The sequence below is a fragment of the Trematomus bernacchii genome, unplaced genomic scaffold, assembly GCF_902827165.1.
Source record: "Trematomus bernacchii unplaced genomic scaffold, fTreBer1.1, whole genome shotgun sequence".
Taxonomy (NCBI): domain Eukaryota; kingdom Metazoa; phylum Chordata; class Actinopteri; order Perciformes; family Nototheniidae; genus Trematomus; species Trematomus bernacchii.
The window spans coordinates 5,899,691-5,915,447 of NW_022987720.1; the positions used below are offsets into that span (position 1 = coordinate 5,899,691).

At 44.3% G+C, this 15,757-nt stretch overlaps 1 protein-coding gene across 2 annotated transcripts; it reads right to left on the reverse strand.

Moving 5' to 3' along the window:
* Window positions 1–4,649: 4,649 nt before the first annotated feature.
* On the reverse strand, window positions 4,650–10,294 carry mycn (MYCN proto-oncogene, bHLH transcription factor). 2 transcript variants are annotated; one of them, XM_034143608.1, is made up of 3 exons: window positions 10,096–10,294; window positions 9,030–9,678; window positions 4,650–6,692 (listed from the first exon to the last, which is right to left on the reverse strand). In XM_034143608.1, exons 2-3 carry the CDS (start codon window positions 9,655–9,657, stop codon window positions 5,917–5,919), a joined length of 1,404 nt encoding a protein of 467 aa, XP_033999499.1. In that variant the 5' UTR covers window positions 9,658–9,678; window positions 10,096–10,294; the 3' UTR covers window positions 4,650–5,916. The 2 variants fall into 2 exon arrangements, with proteins under 2 accessions (XP_033999499.1, XP_033999498.1); XM_034143607.1 differs by having other exon boundaries at window positions 4,650–6,695; window positions 10,096–10,284.
* Between the last annotated feature and the right edge of the window lie 5,463 nt (window positions 10,295–15,757).

The window sequence follows — 15,757 nt, forward strand, 5'->3', positions numbered from 1 at the left end:
TTTGTGAAGACAGCCCCCCAGCCAGCCATCCATCCAGCCTCTTACTGAACGCTGCAGAGGATGGTTTCGTTTAGTCTCATTTAGTTTACAGGCAGACGGTGTTTATTGGACCAGAAAACCATTTGTTATCTGTTTCCTCTGGAGGAGCAGTCATGAATCAATCTCAGTACAAATGTACAAACACAGAAGCGCCCCAGTGATTACTCCAAATAAACACAGGTACACACTAACACGAGCACATATGCAGAAACACACACATACACAAAGGGAGGCGTGGGTGTGCACTCGCATACACACAAACCGGTACCAACCCTAGTCTTGTGCACACACAAATAGACACACACACTTGATTTAAAGAAGTAGTAATCATGTAAACTTCGAGGATATGTCTTTCAGTGACTTATGTCCACTACATTAATGAGCCCTGTTGTCAGTGTGAATCCCAATATTTACATTGGACCTGCTTGTTTATGCTGATTACAAAAAATGCTAGCCCACCCATGTTCAACATTAAAACAATGTATAGCAGTGATGAAATGGGTCAGTCCGGGTGACAACTCATTTCCTTCCTTGTCAAAGTAATAGTGGCTGGATTTCGCTTTGTTTGCTCAGGTTTAAGATGTCCTTTTGTTGGGTTTCTGCCTTTACTCCAATAATAAAAGTGAACTGGTTTGTGGTTCAGAATTGGACAAAATACACTGAAAAAAACTCACCAGCAGTGTTTCACTTCCTGAACAGTGTCCTGGAAAAAATGCTATTTTCACAGGGTTGTTTCCTTTTTCGGAAGAAAGTAGTTCCAATGTAAACGGTTCCCTGTTGCTAACGGTGTAGGGATTTATAACGCTGAACCTGAAAGTCAACCTTGCGATATGTGGTCCCCCATATTTCTCTCCGTTCTTTTCTTTTCATCTCTTTGCTGTCAAATCTCTAAAAAGGCATACATAACCTTACTTAAAGTTCACAACATGGTCTGTGGTTTGTTCCACTTTAGTTACATGCTGCTATTTCAATTTTTTAACATATACCGTGCTGTGAAAACCACAAACTAAATTCCATTTACTTTATTTTTAAATGGCCTCAGAGAACTCAGAAGCTGAAATCACAAAACTTCATCACATAAAACCAAACATATATATATGGCTAAATACAACTAGTTATTGAGATAATGTTTTTTGAAATCTACTTTTTAAGTATAGGCAATAATCTGTCGTTTGTGCAATTTGTGTCCTATATTTTACTGTCTTTTCTATCTGCTGTGAGGCACTTTGTAAACACTGTTTTGAAATAAATGCTTGATAAATGACTCACTGACAGCTGTGTGTCTCTTAATTTAAGGCGTGTAACATGGTGATGGAGATGGCTGTTGATATTCAAACAATAAACCCTGGAAACTAATGGTCCAATATACAGTTATACAATGCGGCAGCTTGACAGCGAGTTGGGGCTGGTTTTGGACATGCTTGTGGCTTTAACTGTTGGATGTCATGTTGCGTAGGCGCTCAGGCACTGACAGGCACATTGCGAGGACGCTTGGCACAGCAGGTTCATTGCCAGAAGCTTGCCTCAAAACAATGACTTCAAAGAGACATGCAACTTACATACGAGGGCAACACTTGTGTGATCAATGCCCACACAACAATGCCATTCAAAATCAATATGGACTGATGTCCCGGGGAAAGCATGTCAGCATTATTATACCAGTGGGTGCATGTTTATGTCATGGTTACTGAAAGACAAACTTCCCTGGGTGAATTTGTTTTAATAATTAGTGCTTCGCTGAGGCTTTTCCTCTTCTTTCTTCCCATTGTTACCGTTCTCTCTCGTTCCGTCCCTATCTCAATCATTGCCTTTCTCTTTTTTTATCTGTCCTTCTTTTCCTTCCCTCGCTTTTTCCTTCTCTCTGTAGGTGCTGTGTTGTGCAGCCAAGGCCGTTTCTTCCTCAGAACACGCTCTTGAAAGGCTATTCATGGATTCTTCAATGAAACCCTATTACATTTGTGTGAATGTGTGTGTGTGTGTGTGAGAGAGGGAAAGGTATTCCGGGGGCCGGGCTACAGTACCATCTGTATGCAAATCTCCTCAGACTTTGGTAAACTTTGATCAAACACTCTGGCCTCCTTTTCTCTCCCTTCTCACCCTCTCTCCCTCCCTCCCTCTCCTTCCCTCCCTGTCCACTATGTGCTCTGCAATTACTGTAGCTCCACAGCTCTTTGTCAGGGCTGCATATTACTCAGTTAAGGCAAAGAGTTCCCTCGAGGAACTGCCCCTCGTCCCCCACCACACACACACACACACACACACACACAAACATCCATGTTTTCTTCCCCAATACCCCCTGATACCCTACTTGTATCTGGCCCCACTACCTACCAAAACCCCAAAATGCACAATTTTGTAAGCACCTGTGACCACGTTGGACCCCACAACAGATGGTGACAGCCCCCTCACACACATAAACACACACACACACACACACACACTCCCCCCAACAGATAGCAGGGCTTTTGGCAAGCGGAGCCCAGTGAGGCGCATGGGTGACGGGCATGCCTTTGTGCAGAGATTGGGCACATTGCAGGCACACACACACACACTTGTGAATCGACACACACACAGCAGCCATTGTTTCCTCCATATGGGGAGGTTAACATGTTGAATACTGATCCGGTGTCCAACAGGACAATAGAAATGTTCTGTCAATTAATGCCAATTGTAATGAAGATCTCAAAACAGATGACATGACGCACAGGAAACACACAAACATGCCCCTTTAGCTCATGTCCAGCTTTAATGTACATCCATCAGCCGAGTGTAAGCCCATTAGAGTTGTGTGAGTGTGTGTGTCTGGGCAGCTTCAGCCAGGCGGGCAGTGGGCAGAGGGATAATGGGTATTAATCAGGGAAAAGCCACGGCCATATGTCTGTTTAACGCAGGAGACGGCTATTCCCTGAACGCCAGCTTCCCTCAAACAATTAGCCTCATTTCAGAGAGGAGATAGCTTAACTGTTCTTGAAGCGTGTGAGCACATGAGTGTGTGTAAGGGGGTGTGTAAGGGGGGGGGGGGGGGGGTTGAAGAGGAAGCCAGAGTGTGTAAGTGTGCGCACAGCTGAGAGGTGTACGGTTTTATGTTTGTTTAACTCGGGGTGTGTGGGCGGGAAATGTGGCACTGGACACTGTTACGATGTGTGTGCTTGTGTGTGTTTGAGCAGTACACACACACACACTTATGTCGGCGTGTTTGATTTCATTTGAATGTCACAGTTAATCTCTCCATCTCAAGCTAACTGCCTCTGCCGGCTGCAATATGTTGTTTTTCTTTCAAAAAAGATTCTCTGGGATGTTATTGTCCGTGAACTTGTTTTCATCCTATAACCAAGCAGGATAAGCCATTAGGCAGATGGTAAGGGGAAGTCCCACGAGAGGACACACATACACACACAAAGACACTAGATCCTGTCCCATACACACACACACATGAACAGTAAGTGCGCACAAAGACACCAGACCCACCAGACTCCTGTTATGTAATCCACCAGCTCCACTCCCCCACAGAGAGGCTCAGTCTTGGGCTGTCTCAACTCCAAAACAAAGTCATCAGTCTTCATATTGCGCTGTATCTCACTGTGAAAATACCTCTGGATCATTTGGGTCCTAATTCTATGGATGAATGGGGTCTTAAGCAGTTTAATGTAAAGAACATGGCACTGAAAAAATGAAGTGTTTGATTTACACTCTAGTACTGTAACACGCTCATTAAGTAATATAGAAAAAAGGGTCCCCCTGTCGTACAGTGCTATGCAGTCATTGCTTCTTCTTTTAGGTAAAACGGATTAATCAAAGTCATCAACAATGTGTGTTTTTATGTCCTGTTAATTCCCCTCTCGGCAAGTCTTTTTTATCCTTCCCTCTGTGAACACACTGTCGTGCTGAATGGCTACTCAGACCGTGGCAACAGATTTCTCTTTCAGCCATCTCCAGAGAACGCCTGGCCAGACTCCTGAGTGGCACATATTTGGGTTAAGGCCCGGCACTGGAGGCACAGAGGGAAGGAGGACAGAGGGGAGGAGGAGAGGGGAGGAGGCCAGAGCCATGTGGCTGATGTTGGTAAACAGTATCCAGCCTTGTCCTGGCATCAGGGCAGAGCACAACGCCGGAGAAATCAGGGCCACACACAGCCCGGGAACAAAAGGTACACACACATACAGACATTGACATTCATACACACATGCAGGCAGAAACACAGACTACTAACAGACAAATAAAAGACTCACTCTCGCTGTCTGCCACTCAGCAGCTGCTCCAGTTTCCATGGCAACAGCCTGAACAATGTAGTAGCAAGGGGCTGTGTCGGTGAGAGAGGGAAACGGAGAGTGTGTGTATGTGTGCTCCCGTGCACTTGAAGTGTGTGTGTGTGCGTAGGTGTGTGTGTGGGTGGGTGTGAGAGGCTACAGAGGGGGAGGTAGCCGCAGGGGGCTGAGACAGAGAGGATTCAGAAGATACTCTTTATTTCTTTGTCAGGATGAGAAAAACAAATGCGGAAATGTAGAGGAAAATAAAGAATAAAAACAGACAAAGGGGACATTATGTAAAGGTAGAGGGGTCAGAGGTGATATCCACAGTGTCAGGGACAATAACGAGGAACAGAGGCAAAGTGTGAGTGTTTTATGATGTCTATTTATTTTTCAAAATGAGGTATTTCAAAGTGCTATGAGTTGCAGCACTAAATGTACATTTTAAAAGTGAAAAAAACAAACATCTTATATCCGTTTACCCAGTTCTATGCACCCGATAGTTACAAATATAAACAAAAGAGGAATAAAGAAGAAGGCCAGGTACATCAGGATAAAACACATTTGCTGTACAAAAGAATTTGAGATAAAAGAGAAAGAAAAGACGAGATAAAGTGATATCTACCGGAACTCATTTTCATACGAAAATATAAGTATCAAATTTAGTATGTTCACACTAAAAGCATAAAGGTGTGTAGAATTAGTAATATGATACAATACAAAGTAAGAGAAAAGAAAAAAAAAACAATATATTGTTATATTACAAAGGTCATGACTCTCAAAAATCGAGGCCTTACAGTACTTTTAAAGGTATATAAACTTCCAGTCTAGTTATTGGCAGCTTCCTGACATGTATAAAAAAAACAAGGACAAAATGTATTACAAAACAAGGCAGATCTGAGTTTATTTTGTCTGTACACTATTGTTATATACAAAAGTGTCGGCTAGCAAGGTGCGCAGTTATACATCCACTGACTTGGTTTGAGCACCAGTGTGAGGGAGGAGTGAGTGAAAGAGAACCTGTAGTGGCATTGTTTATGTGACCCATAACGCCTCAGTCGTCAAAGTCTCGTTCAGTTTTGCAGTGGTGAAGGCAAAGTAAGTGTGCACTGCTGCGTCTTGTAGTGAAACTCTCCAAGCAAAGTGCCCTCTTACACCCATCCCTGTGGGAATCACCTGATTCCAGGCTGGTGTCACAGTGAGTACAAAAAACAAGATACAAATGATATAAAAAAAAACAGAGGAGGGGGGAAGACCAGAACAAAGTGTGTCCTCTCCCCTTCTCATTATTTTCTCTTTTTAAAAATCTTTCCTCAATGTGACTGGATTGAAAAAGTAAACCCTTAACATTCTTAACGTCAACAAATGTGCAAAAAAAGTGGCGGCAGTGAAAGTCCGAGCATCCCCCCGGAGACCCCCCTCCTCTCCTCCGTGTGTGTGAGTGTGTGGGCATCTGTAGATAAACGTCCTCTGAGATGATTGTGTGTGTACGACAGATATGCAGGCCTATGTGTGTGTGCCTTAGTGTATAGGCCTATGTGTGTGCGCCTAACTGTGGTTCAGACTGATTGGAGGCAGAGGGGTCTTCCAGGGTATATGTGAGTGTTTCTGTGTTGTAGTGGTTTGTCTGTTAGCGAGTCCTCCCCTGATCTAGCCTGCGCATCAGCTGCTGCCAGCGGGCCTGGAGCCTGTCCTTCTCCTGCTGGAGCCTCATCTCCTCCGTCTCCAGTGAGCTCACATACTCGGTGGCCTTCTTCAGGATCAGCACCTTGGCCGCCTTCTCGTTGTGCGCCAGCTCCGGCACGTGGTCGCGCAGCGTGAGGAAGCTGGAGCGCAGGTCGTTGCGACGCTGGCGCTCCAGGATGTTGTGGTTGCGCCGGCGCTCGCTGTCCTCTGAGTCGGAGCTGCCGCGCGGGCTGCTGTCTCCGCTGTGGCTGCGCTTGCTGCGGACCCCCGATGTGCCGGAGAACGAGCTGCAGGACATGGAGGAGGACGTGGAGGAGGAGGAGATGGTTCTGGTGGGGGGTCGAGGTGAGTCTGTTGTCCTTTGCTTCTTTGGGGGTGGGCTGGGGTCGTCGTCTGACGCGTAAGGGGAGGGGGCCGCGTAGTTGTGTTGCTGCTGGTGGACCGAGCTCCTCTTCAGGATCAGCTCCTGAGGGGCCCGGCTGACGAACCGACTCGAGGCGCCGGACCCTCGCCCGTCTTGGCTCTTGGGATGCACAGAGATGGTGACCGTACCCGTCGTCAATGGAGACGCCTTGTTGATTGAGGAGCGCCTCTTCTCTACTGTGACCACATCAATCTCCTCCTCTTCCTCGTCTTCGTCCTCATCTTCCTCCTCCTCCTCCTCCTCCTCTTCTTCGTCGTCGTCTTCATCATCATCATCGTCATCATCGTCATCTTCGTCTTCTGGGAAAAGAAAAAGCAAAATGTTAGTGACTTAATCTCTCTGACACAACAAGTATTCCCACTATGCCATCTATGTACCAGCAGGTGACAGGTATCTGTGTGTGTGTGTGTGTGTGTGTGTGTGTGTGTGTGTGTGTGTGTGTGTGTGTGTGTGTGTGTGTGTGTGTGTGGGTGTGGGTGTGTGTGGGTGTGTGTGGGAGAGAGAGCATTGCTCAACGCTGTTTGCATAAGCAGAAGCCTCTTAATGCTTAGTGTCAGTCACTCCTCCACTAATCTGCTCTGCAGGCGTTGACACGTTCAGTCTCAGAGCTGAGCAGACAGGCTGGATTTCTGCCTTTCATTCTCTATCCCTCCTTCAAAACTTCTCTTAAGCTTCTCCGGTGAGACAGCTTCAGTCTGATGCCTTCAGTCTATCAGCGCAGTTAACCTGACGGTGTGCGAGGCATTAAGAACTTCACTTTAAATGTAACCTCTGATCAAGTTATAAAAAAAAAACTAATTCCCGCTTCTTTTTCGCTGAGCTTTTCGTCTTAATACCTGCGCTGGAATCAGGCTGAGCAGCTGAGACTTATCAGGGACTGGCGCCTTTTGAAGATGAGAGGAAGTGGCCAATCATGAGCCAGAGAGTGTGAGGCCCAGTTAAAATGCCTTTGTGATAATGGCTCTCATTATCAGCTCAGGAGCATCTGAAGAGTGTGGCATTTTACAGTTTACAGTAACCCACTTCAGACACCGCTGCACCAGTGTGCTGTCTCAACACACACACACACACACACACACACACACACACACACACACACACACACACACACACACACACACACACACACACACACACACACACACACACACACACACACACTCAATCTGGCACTGCCATCAAAACAAAGCAGGGCACAGCTGGATGGATGAGGGGGTGTGGCTGGCTTTGCCACATGTGAAGCTGGGATTTAGTGGTTCCCTGTTTCACTCATGGAACAGCTCATTTTTTGGAGCTGGAAATAGCATAAATAGAATGACAACCACCTCTGCCTGGTTGTATCAAATATCAGCCATGTTTATGTGCCACTGTCTTAAGTTTTAGAGTGGGCTGTTCCCATGCAGGCATCTTGAATAGTAATACTAAGCTTTATAATTACAGGGATAAACCTACACTGTAGCTTGTACGGTTTGTGTCTCTTTGATGAGAAGGTAAATAACGCCTGCAACACAAAGAGAGGCGCTGCTAGCTGCGGAAGCGCACTGGAGGGAGCTGTGCGCCGGACTGCAGGCGGCAGGCGATCGGATCACCAGCCTTTAAGCCTCCGAGCTGGAGCAGAGCCAGGGAGACAGCTGTCGAGATGGAGCGCTCGTTCAAAGCTGTCACCCCCCTAAAAGAAGCAGCCAGAGCCCTCCTCCGTCCTCTTTTCTTCGCGGTGGAGGAGGTGTTTGGCAAGACTGAGTCTGCCCTCTGTGCCAAGCTGGAGGCCTTTTGTACTGCTGTTTCGCAGCGAAAACACGCTGATAAGAGCTCGTGAGTGTTTGTTTAGGAAACTCGAAGGCGGTAATAGATGGGATGTAGTCTTAGGGCGATTAAATACACACAGAACTAATTTCCCAAAATAAACGAAAACTAGGCCTACTTCCTCAGAATAAGCAGGGAAAGAGGATTGCCATTCTATATCCCTGAGTATGGGTTGTTCTGGTCATCCATTCATAATACTAAAGTGTATTTCTGTTCTTTTTTTTTATTTATTTTTTAACTCGACTGAACTGAAGACAGCAGTTAGTTCAGGCTGTCTAAAATAAGTGCCAATTTATCACCCACTGTGCGTCAAATTGTCCCTTAATCCATGCGTAATGAAAGCCTTCACGGCACCGTGAACCAGACACTTTATCAGATCATCACATTATTGAACACCTTTGTATCTTCCCCTCCTACACCCGGGACCGGCTGCAGTCAGGGAGTGTGTTGTCTTTTTGTTTGGCTCGGGTGCCAACTGAGTTCAGGAAGGCACACAATTCCCCATTTTACTGCCATCTGCCGGATGAAGAGCCCGCTGATTACATAAACCTCGTTCACTGTGTCACTACTCCCTACTCCAGTGTGTATGTGTGTTGTTGTGAGTGTGTGTGCGTGCGTGGAATGTAACAAGATAATCCGATTCTGGGCCAGTCATATGAACAAGCTCCAGCCACTCCAGTAATAGCTTGATGATGATAATAATAACAACAATACGAATCAAAATGTTAAAAAAAATAAAAATGGTAATAATAATACCATGATCTTTCAGTAGCAGTAGATTACACAAACAAATGAACACAAAAGCTTTTTGTGCGAATTTAGGTTCTTACCGGAGTCACTTTGAGCGGTTTCGTGGGTTGTGGGTGTGTTTACGCTCCCGGTTGAGTCCCTGCTGCTGCTGTTCTTCTTGTTGACCGGGAAGGGGAACACTATCGCCGGATCCACACACTCTGACACCGAGCTGCGGCTCACAACCTCCGGTGCCTTGACGCACACGTTCCTGGCACCTCCCGTGGCAGTAGAAATAGCCTTGCCGAGTTTCTCAGTGACCACACGCTGCAGCTTTTCCCTGGCGGAGAAGCCACTCCACATACAGTCCTGGATAATGATGTTGTTGGGGTTAGTATCCAAAGCGGAGCCGAACAGGTCCCCATCGTCGGACGCCCCCCAGATATCGTCCTCGGGCAGGAGCAGCAGCTCAGAAGCCCAGTCCAGTGGGTCCCCCAAGCCGAAGCCCAGGGGGTCTGCTTCCGGCGAGGCAGCCGCCGGCTCCCCCGGTAGCGCGGCTCGGCTCGGGGAGAGGGGCGGAGTGGGCAACAACTCGAATTTCTTCCAGATGTCCTCCCCCGGTGGCGCAGAGTCAGGACCACAGAAGTAGAAGTCGTCCTCATCCGGGTAGAAACACGGTTGTAACGAGTCAAACTCCATATCTGAGTTTTTACTTGCGATTGCTGGCATTCTATCCCACAGTCGAAAAACCTGAAAAGGAACAAAAGACACTTTAGTCTCCAAAAAGGAAAAGAGCGCCTCTCCACATTCACTCTGTCCTCTATCACACCTGAAAACTACACTGCAGAAAGACCCCGAGTCTAAGCCCACACACAGACACACAGTCTGCTCCACTAAATTCCACACTCACTCCTCTGTGAGGTTTAAAAACCGCACAAATCTCACAGGAGAATGTGCGTAAATGTAACCGTGACGAACAGTGTGCCAAACGACTCATGGGATCACAAGTCACTAAACATGCCAAAAATGTGAAAAAGGACATGTTTACAGAAAAAAAACCTAAGAAATGACAACAATCAAATCTAATAGAGACTCTTTTTTGTGTGAAACATGTGAGGAAATAAAAACACGTTTCTGTATCTCGCGCTGGAAGGAGAAGATGCTCACCTTGTCCTGACTTGGGATGATAAAGTGCGATCCAATTTTTCTCGTATCTCGCAGTCAGTAATACAGACACCAGATTTACAGCAGTCATCTACTTAGGGAGCACAGACAGTCCTCTGACACACATTGTGGCTGGCTGAAGAGTGTTATACACTCAGTTCTGCGGGAGCCGAGCTGACTCCTCCCTCCCCAGGCTGGGGGGGTGGGTACAGTCGGGCTCTGGGTTTGATGCGGCGCGGGAGACAGGCTGGCTGGGAGCTTTCTTTCAAGGTGAATCGAGAAAAACAGCCTAAACATTGCGAACAAGAATGAAAGCAAGAAAGACATACGTGTGAAGGAAAGGAAGAAAGAAAGAAAGACAATGTATAATATTGACAGCCTCAGGTCTTCTCTCCCCCCTATCACTCCACTGGGATGTCAGACCCTAGATCATGAAACAGTCGAAGTAACCCAGGGGCTGTTAGTGATTTGATGTCTTGCTCAGATTGCTCAAGGGCACTGCAGCAGGTTGGGTGATAGGCTACAGCTGAACCGGGGGTTTGAACATCCAAGTGAAGGGCAGTGTTTTTAAACCAAACCCCCCACACACAAACACACACACCTCAAATATTACATGTATGTATTGGACATTGATACAAGAAATGTATGTTCATGACTCTATTTTAGAAAGACAAGTAAATTAGATCAACATTGAACTGGGGTTAATGATTAAAAATGTTTCCAAATCTAGTATTTGTATTTATTTATTTCAACACATAGGTATCACTTCTTATATGCCCACACTTGTTCATCATTTATTTCATATGATGTGTCGAGATGTATTCCTACTCTTGAAATCCTCCTGCCCTGCTCTTGCTGTCGAGCTCTGAATATCATTTTCTCTTTTGTCTGAGGGCCAGCAGCATCCCTGGATGATGATAGGAGAAGGAAGGCTCACTGCGCCCTCACACGGACACTCAGGGAACTGCAGCACATCCGCGCACCCAAACACAGCGAGCCAGACAAACAAAGGCACACAAACACGGAGGCGATAGTTTTTTTCAAAACGAAAGAAAAAATATATTTGCCCCTTGGGGAAAAAAATATTAAACTCCTCTAGGCGTGTAAGGAGCAACATTCCCTCAGACAAAAGGCAGTGTTGGTCCGGGGAGTTTTCAGCTGTCTCCGGGATAAGACAGGATCCGAGAAGAGCATGTTACGTAACCGCAAGCGGTGGTTGTAGCCTGGAGTCATTCCCATTCCCTTTTCTAATGACAGCTTAGGAGGAATGGCGCATCTGTAATTATGCGCACAGGCATACACACAGTCCTGATATTGACTTATTCAGGAAAAACGTTTACAGAACGGATTCCAGTTAAACGCCAGCTGTGAGCAGGAAGAATGACAGCTTCCAGGATTTCTCAGCCAGACAATAGATGATGATAAAAACAGCGTTTGATATTTAAAGCAACATTTGTTAAAGAAAAAAATACATGACATAATTGAATGGAAAATATCTAAATTCATAATTATATTATTATTTGATTAATGATGTATGGATTCATGGAAATTGCTATTTAAACTAGAAAACAACTGATTTTTGTCCCTCAATGTTGAAATATTGGGATTTTTTGCTTCAGTTCAAAACAACCAGAGCCAGTGAAAAGTGAGAATCTGCAGCTGTTTTATCCACCGAGTAGGAATAGCAGGGAGTTTCCTAGGACTGGATACTCAGCTCCCAGGAACTGGGGACTCAGCTCCCAGGAATTGGGGAGATGGTTTGGGAGTCAGAAACTCCCCACAGGCTCTTGTCCGTCCGCTCTTTTACTTCTCAAACTGCGCTCAGCTCTGACCCTCCAGCGGCAGCAGCTTCCTCTGCTGTGAAACAGGGCAGAGAGTGGGAGTGAGAACAGAAGGGAAAGTTATTTTGTATTTCCAGTGCAGATATGGTGAGGACAGGAAGCCGTCTACTGCTGCTTGTTTTCTGTTGAGTAAACACTTAATAAAATAAACCCAATGACGAGGGAATATTGGATTTATGCTGTTTTCTTGGCATTAAAGGAAAGACAATTGCCTTTAAAGGATTTAATGAATTCACACAAACTGCACACCATCACCCGCTGCTTTGCACTGAACGTGCCCAGATGTTGATATGATTGTTATGTCTGGTTATTGCTGATTTGTATTCATATCAGGAAACCTTTTCCCGCATTAGAGGGAAAATGCACTGACTTCTCCCTAGTTGTCTACAATGTATTATATTATGGAATTACTGCTCAATATGTGGCTAATGACACTGTCTCCCCATAACACGGTTAGGGTTACAATAGGACTATCAGGGATTCTTAAAGTCCATATAAAAATAGACTGAATCCTAGAGAATAAGGCCGACTTGTCAGAGGGGGACCAATGCTAGCGGATTTGCTTGTTGTTTTTATGACCATTATGGCATGCCCCCTCTCCCCTCCCACCATTCACCACTGGCCCAGCACATGGATGGTTAAGCAATTAGGCCAGTTTTGATAAAAGATTCATAAGTCACCCCAGTGCATAGTGCAAAGACAAGCATATTGGGTGTAAACCCTGCTGCAGTGACATCGGGACGGGCTGTGTTAGGTTAGAGAGCACGCACATCCTATAAATATTTGAGTTGTGTGTGTGTGTGTGTGAGTGTGCACTTGAGGTTGCTGTGTTGGGTTCTTCTTGGTGTCATAGTTTTGTTTAAAGTGTAAACATTCAGCGATACAGCTGGTATATACAGTCATCACATCACCTCAATTTACCCCTGATGTGGCGAACACTCGAGATATAAACCGATTACAGGACGCTGCAATATAAACAGACTTTCATGAAACTATGATATGATTTAATAGAGCTTTATCTGGACGACTTGTGCTCAGCTTAATGACATGGTTGTATTACTCCTATAAAGTCATAAATGTTGTTAAATGGTCAATTTATATGTTTTGCATTTTAACTTGTGTATATTATGTCACCGGATTATATTTATAAGAGTTTCCCACATTCTACATAAAATATACACTAATGCGTCAGTTTATTATAACAGCCCTGCAATAAATCCTGCCTCCATGAAGCTGAAATTGTTTTGGAAAAGTTATGATTCAACTGTACATGTATATCGGAGGCTGCCGCTTTGAGGTGTTATACTAACAGGTGTTTCAAATATTTTGTCAACGTTATCAATAATTCCTCAAGCCCCACAAAATGCATCTTCAAAATGATCAGAGAAAACCAAGCTTTATACATTTGTGAACATAGGTCTTATTGAAGGACTATTAAATTAGACCTAACTAGTTTGTGTGTGTAACAACACTTTGGCGACTGATTGTATATGCTAAGTACCCTTTTATGTTTTGTCTTAATGAAGGCAATATAGGCAAATATGTCCAAAGCTTTAAATATATTGTAGTATGAAATGTCTTTGAAAGTGGGCATAATTATAAGCCTAAACAATAATGCTGTGGTGAGACATTTGTCAGATATGAACATCTTGCATCACATCGCAAACAAAGAGATTCTGGGTCTACAAATTAAATGTGCCACTATATGTATATGCTTCTGTTTATCAATCATGCTTTTTGCAAACTGTTTTTTATTAGCTTGTTCGTCATTGTGGTATTTCAACATGTAGTTTCATATATCTGGATAATCCAAATCCATTAAGTCAAATATTTAACAACTTGAGAGTATTATAAAAGCTTTATGTGTGAAGGGCCTTGCACAAGACAGCACAGGCTTGTTAACCCCCTAACAGTTCCCTATAGCAGAAGTCTGTGGAAAGCATTAGGGCTTTCCTCTTCTTTAATCATGTCAGGTCAGATTCCACAGTGGCATCTTCTCCTCAAACAAACCAACTCCAACAAGAGGCCATGTTTGTCCATGATCCACATCATTACATTTCAGCTCCAGCGAAACCCTCCACTCCATCACAGTGGAGCCTATACATCCCCATTCACCTTCACCTCACCCTAAACTAAACCAGGCGTTACCTTTATCCCTAAAGCCTCTTAGCACTCACAAACTTTAGTCCCACTTTTAAATCTTTGATCAACTTTTTTTTTAGGTTTTGTAATTGCCTAATCTTTCTTTACATGTAGGCTTTTTTCTTTTTTAGTGACACACGGTTTTGCTTGTGAATTGAAAAGCAGGTCATTAAAGTCATGAAAACAAGTATTTCCAAAGAGCATTTAAAGGTTCCTTTGATATACATTGATAGTGACTCTCCCAAAGAATACCAGCAAGTTTAAATATAGTTTTTATGTCGTCATGTAAAACACATGGGTATTTTAGTTTTTTGTCGATGCAGCAACTCAATAATTGCTCTTGGGAAAAGTGGAAAGATAATTTCAGGTCTGTCTCCCACACTCACTCCATAGAATCTGACTGTACATGACCCTCAGATGATGATTCAGGTAAAAAGCAGCTCTGCAATGTTGCTGCCAGGGATGACCTCATTAAGATTTTGCAAGACTTGAGACTCGGCCTTGGAGAAAAAGCAGGAGCGAGTTGCAACAAATCCCCAAGGCATTTGTATGAGATCTTACAGTAATAGCAATTCCTCTGTGAATAACCCTACCAAAACATTTCCTCTACCATCAGAATGTTATTTTGAATATAAACTAATATGATTAATAAGCTCAGGAAATGTTATTTGGTTCCCCAAGTCTATTTAAGGTCCCCCCCCCCCCCCCCCCCCCCCCCCATTAAGTTTATTTTTGAATGAATAAACTTGTCGAGGAAGTATTTAGGGCCATTTTTAAATTGTATTTTGAGGGTGCCAGAAGTGTGCCTGTGTGAAAGAAGTAGCTGCTATCAGGTTTGATCTTGCCTCCAAAGAGTGTCTTAAGTACCTTCAGTTCTACCTGTACAATTAAACTGGCACATCAGATGATTCATGGAGTTTGTAAACATCACTTTTTCCACTTGAGTAATGGTGTCTGTATGGTTTTGCCAGCATCTTCGAAGAAATCCATTCCACCCAGAACTTTGAAAATAGAAAATAAATGCACACCCCTCCTGTGAAATATGTATTCATATATAGAAAGTAGCAGAATATATTACAGTCAAGTCCCACCCACCAAAACCTTATAAACATGGGTATATTTCATCAGTCTGTATCCTCTCTGTATCATATGTGATTGTGAGCTATGATACGGGTTTTCGTTGAGGAAGTACCAGACACATTAACTGGAAGAAAATTCAATTTCCTACAGAACCATCGCACCAGGTGAAGAATGCGTTAAGAGATTTCTTGGGAACGGAAACCTGGCATCCTCTTTACGTGGGAGCTCTCTCAGAGATGGAAAGCGATATGTACGTTTTCTCACCCTTTTGCTGAAGTGAAAGTAAAGATAAGGAAAAGCTGAATATAAGTGGGGACAACAAATATATTCTGACATGCCTTCATTTTTTTTTCCTGTGCATATTTCTCATTGATTTCTTTAGAGTGCCCCATATTAGTGATTTCTGTTTATTTATTCATTGGGTTGATCAGTTGCAGCCTCCCATTGGAGCGTAAAATGGGAGGTAATTGTGCATCACTGTTGCATGGATCAAATGACCAGTTATAGATCAAGTCACCATTATGAATCAATGAGCTTGGCCCTGAAGGTGAAGATCATTAGTAGGCCTGACGATCAACTGGAAATCAATATCAGTGATGGAT

What these genes read in the sequence shown, in the direction of transcription:
- mycn (XM_034143607.1), bottom strand. Translation starts at nt 9,657, where the DNA reads ATGCCAGCAATCGCAAGTAAAAACTCAGATATGGAGTTTGACTCGTTA. An exon ending in AACCGCTCAAAGTGACTCCG is followed by an intron (nt 6,696 to 9,029) that starts GTAAGAACCTAA and finishes TTCTTTTCCCAG; the next exon opens with AAGACGAAGATGACGATGAT.